The sequence below is a fragment of the Trichechus manatus genome, unplaced genomic scaffold (assembly GCF_000243295.1).
Source record: "Trichechus manatus latirostris isolate Lorelei unplaced genomic scaffold, TriManLat1.0 scaffold00153, whole genome shotgun sequence".
NCBI classification, from domain to species: Eukaryota; Metazoa; Chordata; class Mammalia; order Sirenia; family Trichechidae; genus Trichechus; species Trichechus manatus.
Window position 1 is genome coordinate 5,996,137 of NW_004444089.1, and position 6,052 is coordinate 6,002,188.

At 40.6% G+C, this 6,052-nt stretch overlaps 1 protein-coding gene across 1 annotated transcript in view; it reads left to right on the plus strand.

The window, feature by feature from the left end:
• The window catches only part of NBEA (neurobeachin), a 685,423-nt gene that overhangs the window by 74,208 nt on the left and 605,163 nt on the right, over window positions 1–6,052 (plus strand). The window contains exon 10 of the mRNA XM_023740363.1: window positions 179–287. Coding sequence (XP_023596131.1) covers window positions 179–287 — 109 coding nt within the window. The remainder of the gene's footprint in view (window positions 1–178; window positions 288–6,052) is intronic.

The window sequence follows — 6,052 nt, forward strand, 5'->3', positions numbered from 1 at the left end:
GCTTGTGAGAAAAAATAACCTTGTGTAATGTAAGATATAGTAGTTTTTGTCAGCAGAATACAGACTGGATTTGAATATGGTTATTATCTTTTGCGTAATAAAATAATGAAATGGAAAACTGTGTTTATAATCAGCTTTTTATGGTCACATAATGAAATTCTCTATACTTTATATGCAGTGCTACTCTTTTGGCATTCCTGGTTGAACTACTTAAAAGTTCAGTAGCCATGCAAGAACAGATGCTGGGTGGAAAAGGCTTTTTAGTCATTGGCTACTTACTTGAAAAGGTAAGTGATATACATTGATGGCTCTGTTGTGTGGCTTTTAAAGATGGACAGCTGATAATCATTAACATAAATTTCCTGTGGTCTTCTTTTTCCTTGTGCAGAGGCCAGTATTCTCTGCTAACTCACAGACACTTTTATATGATGCATTTGATCATAAACATAGAAACTGGGTGTTAGTTTTGACTACAAATGGAAACTAAAGAAAAATTATTTCATCTATTTGAAAATTACAAGTATTGTTGCTTTTAAGTTTTATTCTATTTGTTTCTTTGCTGTCCTTACACTCAGACTAAGGTTGTGAGAAATATTATCAATTTAATTTAGTTAAAATGGTTTTACTTTTTAGTTTTTGTCTTATTTTTCAATTATAAGGCCAAAATCTTTATTTTGTAATAACAGAAACCTTGTTTTGTACTCTTTGCTGCTGCTTTTTAATTACAGGACATCATGCCAAAACTGCACGGTACACACAGGCTGTCCCCTGTTTCTAAATAGCCAGCAGGTCATTAGAGAAAGGGCACCAATCGCTGATAACGATTCCTCCACAGACATTATGTTCTTCTGATCAGAGTCTGAACGTCTCAGAGCGTTACAACTTAGAGAGTAGCTTTTGTTACAACAGGAAGCAGACAGCGCACCGGAACAACTGTGGATCCATTTTTGAGCATCCTTCCAACTCGAGAAGTCTGTCTGGGCAGAGATGAGGACTATTCCATGGGCACCTCATTCTGTCCTGTGGGTGAGGGACTTAAAAAGGTAGGGGACTACCTTCTGCAAGTAACCCCTAACCAGGTAGGCCTAGTTAGGTGGGCTGGACACTGGTGCTACTTATACTTCCACCTAGCACCATAGCTGAGGGACCAGAGGTCCCTTGGCCAGCCATTTTTATCCCTCAAAGCCCACCTGGCATACTACGTGGACAAGGATCAGGCCTCAGAGTGTGGGGGGCGGTGGAGGCCTCATCATGCCCCTGCTTTCCTGAGGCCTGTTGCCAAGATGATGAATTGGGGACTCCCAATTCATTTGCACACATTTAGCCTTGCCTGGCTGTTTTGTAAAACAAAGAGCACCTTAATTACTTGGGCTATTTTTAGAAACCAGGGAAAAAGACCAAAGATTAAGACACTGAAGATTTTTACCAACTTCTGCAGTCTGACATTGATCAAACATGCATTCAGGATGCTTTGATAATCACTAGTGATTGAAATGCAAAAGTTGGAAACAAAGAGAAAAGGTTGATAGTTGGAAAATATGGCCTTGGTTATAGAAGTGATGCAAGGGATCTCATGATAAAATTTCACAAGACCGATGACTTCTTCATCGCAAACACGTTTTTTCACCAACATAGATGGTGAGTATACACGTGGACCTCACCAGATGGAATACACAGGAATCAAATGGACTACATCAGTGGAAGGAGATGATGGAAAAGCTCAATATCATCAGTCAGAACAAGGCCAGGGGCCAACTGCAGAGCAGACCATGAATTGCTCCTATACAAGTTCAAGTTAAAACTGAAGAAAATTAGAACAATTAGCCAAAGTATGACCTTGAGTCTGTCCCACCTGAATTTAGAGACCATCTCAAGAATAGATTTGACCCTTTGAGCACTAATGACTGAAGACCAGACGAGTTGTGGAATGACATCGAGGACATCATACTTGAAGAAAGTAAAAAGTCATTAAAAAGACAGGAAAGAAAGAAAAGACCAAAACGGATGTAAGAGGTGACACTGAAAGTTGGTCTTGAACCTCGACTAGCTAAAGCAAAAGGAAGAAATGAAGTAAAAGAGCTGAACAGAAGATTTCAAAGGGTGGCTCAAGAAGACAGAGTAAAGTATTATAATGTCATGTGCAAACACCTGGAGTTAGAAAACCAAAAGGGAAGAAAACACTCAGCATTTCTCAAGCTGAAAGAAGTGGAGAAAAAATTCAAGACTCAAGTTGCAATATTGAAGTGTTCTACAGGGAAAGTATTAAATGACATCTATGCCAGCAAATTTGGAAGACAGCTACCTTGCTAACCAACTGAAAGAGATCCATATATAAGCCTATTCTCAAGAAACGTAATACAACCGAATGTGGAAATTATCGAACAATACCGTTAATACCACACGCAAGTAAAATTTTCCTGAAGATCATTCAGAAGTGGCTGCAGCAGTATATCGACAGGGAACTGCCAGAAATTCAAGCCAGATTCATAAGAGGGCATGGAAAGAGGGATATCATTGCTGATGTCAGATGGATCTTGGCTGAAAGCAGAGACTACCAGAAAGATGCTTACCTGTGTTTTGTTGACTATGCAAAGGCATTCGACTATGTAGATCATAACAAATTATGGATAACATTGCAAAGAATGGGAATTCCAGAACAGTTAATTGTGCTTATGAGGAACCTGTACATGGATCAAGAGACTGTTGTTCAGACAGAACAAGGGGATATTATGTGATTTAAAGTCAGGAAGACTGTGCATCAGGGTTGTATCCTTTCACTATACCTATTGCATCTGTATGCTGAGCAAATAATCTGACAAACTGGACCATATGAAGAACGGGGCATCAGGATTGGAGGAAGACAATTAATTAACAACCTGCGCTATGCAGATGACACAACCTTGCTTGCCAAAAGTGAAGAAGACTTGAAGCACTTACTGATGAAGATCAAAGACCACAGTCTTCAGTATGCAGTACACCTCAATATAAAGAAAACAAAAATCCTCACAACTGGACCGATAAGCAACATAGTGATAAATGGAGAAAAGACTGAAGTTGTCAAGAATTTCATTTTACTTGGATCCACAATCAACACCCTTGGAAGCAGCAAGCAGTTAATAAATCAAAAGATGCATTGCATTGGGCAAATCTGTTGCAAAGGATCTCTTTTAAAGTGTTAAAAAGCAAAAAAGCAAATATGTCACCTTGAAGACTAGGGTGCACCTGACCCAAGTCGTGGTGTTTTCAGTCGCCTCATATGCATGCGAAAGCTGGACGATGAATAAGGAATACTGAAGAAGAGTCGACACCTTTGAATTATGGTGTTGGTGAAGAAGACTGAATATAGGATGGACTGCCAAAACAAGGAACAAATCTGTCTTGGAATATGTACAGCCAGAATGCTCCTTAGAAGCAAGAATGGCGAGATTTACATCTCACATACTTTGGACATGTATTCAGGAGGGACCAGTCCCTGGAGAAGGACATCATGCTTGGTAAAGTAGAGGATCAGCGAAAAAGAGGAAGACCCTCAAGGAGATGGATTGACACAGTGGCTACAACAATGGTCTCAAGCATAACAATGATTGTGAGGATGGCTCAGGACTGGGCAGTGTTTTGTTCTGTTGTACATAGGGTCCCTATGAGTCAGAAGAGACTCAATGGCACCTAACAGCAACACCTCAACCCTCTAACCCTATGAAAGCACCAATTTACTTTCTGTCTCTATGGTCTCTATGCGTTTGTCTATTCTTGATATATCATATAAATGGAATCATACAATGTGTGGTCCTTTAGCTACTTTCACTTAGCATAGTATTTTTAAGTTTTGTCCGTGTTGTAGCATGTATCAGTTCTTCATTTCTTTTTATTGCTGGATAAATGGATGTCTTAGTCATCTAGTGCTGCTCCAACAGAAGTACCACAAGTGGATGGTTTTAGCAAAGAGAAGTTTATTCTCTCACAGTCTAGTAGGCTACAAGTCCAAATTCAGGGCATCAGCTCCAGAAGGCTTGCTCTCTCTCTCTCTCGGCTCTGGAGGAAGGTCCTTGTCATCAGTTTTTCCTTGGTCTGGGAGCATCTCAGCGCAGGAACCTCGGGTCCAAAGGACACGCTCTGCTTCCGGCACTGCTTTCTTGGTGGTATGAGGTTCCCATGTGTCTCTGCTCACTTCTGTCTTTTATATCTCAAAAGAGATTGGATTAAGCACTATCTAATCTTGTAAACCTTATCAGCATAACCTCATCACAGTGATAGAGTTTACAACACATAAGGAAATCACATATAACCTCATCATAGTGATAGAGTTTACAACACATAAGGAAATCACATCAGATTACACAATCATACAGTACTGGGAATCGTGACCTAGCCAAGTTGCTACAAATATTTTTGGGGGGACACAATTCAATACATGACAATGGACATTTAGGTTTTTATGGTTTTTGGCTATTATGAGTACTGCTGCTGTGAACATTTATGTGCAAGTTTTTGTTCCTCTTCATTATATACCTAGGAGTGGAATTACTGGGTTACATGGTAACTCTGTTTGAGGAACTGCCAGGTTGCTTTCCAAAGTGGCTGTACCATTTTACTTTCCCACCAGCAGGGCGTGAGGTTTTTTCTCCCCCTACTCCTGTATCTCCAGCACCTAAAGAAAATAGTATGTCTCCATATCTCTGCTTTGGCCCCTAAAGTTTTAGCTTTGTGCTAAAACCAGTCTCCTTTGTGGTCACAAGAAAGATGCCAGAGGGATTTGGGGCTGTAGTTCTTCTCATCCAGGCAGAGAGAGCTCTTCTTTCTCTCATCAATGAACATGAGCCTTCCTTCCAATGTGATTGGTCAGCCTAGGTCTCCGCCTGCCTTTGAATCCATCATTGTTGCCATGAAAATGCTAAACTTTTTTTTGTGCTTTAAGTGAAAGTTTACAGTTGAAGTTTCTCATACAAAACTTTATACATACCTTGTTATGTGATGCTAGTTGCTTTCTCTATAATGTGACAGCACACTCCTCCTTTCCACCCTGGGTTTCCGGTGTCCATTCAGCCAGCTCTTATCCTTATTTGCCTTCTCATCTTGCCTCTGATCAGGAGCTGCCCATTTAGTTTTATGTATCTACTTGAGCTAAGAAGCACACTCTTCACAAATATCCTTTATGTCTTAGAGTCCAGTCTAATTTTTGTCTGAAGAGTTGGCTTTGGGAATGATTTTAGTTTTGGGCTAACAGAGAGTTCAGAGGCCATGTCTTCCAGGGTCCCTCCAGTCTAAATCAGGCCAATAAGTCTGGTCTTTTTACTAGAAGTTGAGCTCTGTGCCCCACTTTTCTCCTTCTCTGTCAGAGACTCTCTTGTGTTTCCTGTCAGGGTGGTCATTGGTGGTAGCCGGGCACCATATAGTTCTTCTGGTCTCAGGCTGATGAAGTCTCTGGTTTATGTGGCCCTTTCTGTCTCTTGGGCTAATACTTACCTTGTGTCTTTGGTGTTCGTCATTCTCCTTTGCTCCAGGTTGGTTGGGACCAATTGATGCATCTTAGATGGCCACTCACTAGCTTTTAAGATGCCAGCTGCCACTCTCCAAACTGGGATGCAGAATATTTTCTTAATAAAATTTGTTATGCCAATTGACCTAGATGTCCCCTGAAACCATGGTCCCCAGACCCCTTCCCTGCTATTCTGTCCCTTGAAGTGTTTGGATGTATTCAGGAAACTTCTTAGCTTTGGTTTAGTCCAGTTGTGCTGACTTTTCCTGTATTGTGTGTTGTCCTTCCCTTCGCCTAAGATAATTCTTGTCTACTATCCAGTTAGTGAATTCCCTCCTCCTGCCTCCCCACCTTCATAACCATCAAAGAATATTTTCTTCTGTTTTTAAGCCTTTCCTTGAGTTCTTGTAAAAGTAGTCTCATACAATATTTGCCCTTTTGTGACTGACTAATTTCACTCAGCATAATGCCTTCCGGTTTCATCCATGTTATGAGGTGTTTCCTGGATTTGTCGTTGTTCTTTATCGTTGCGTAGTATTCCATTGTGTGAATATACCATAATTTGTTTATCCAGTT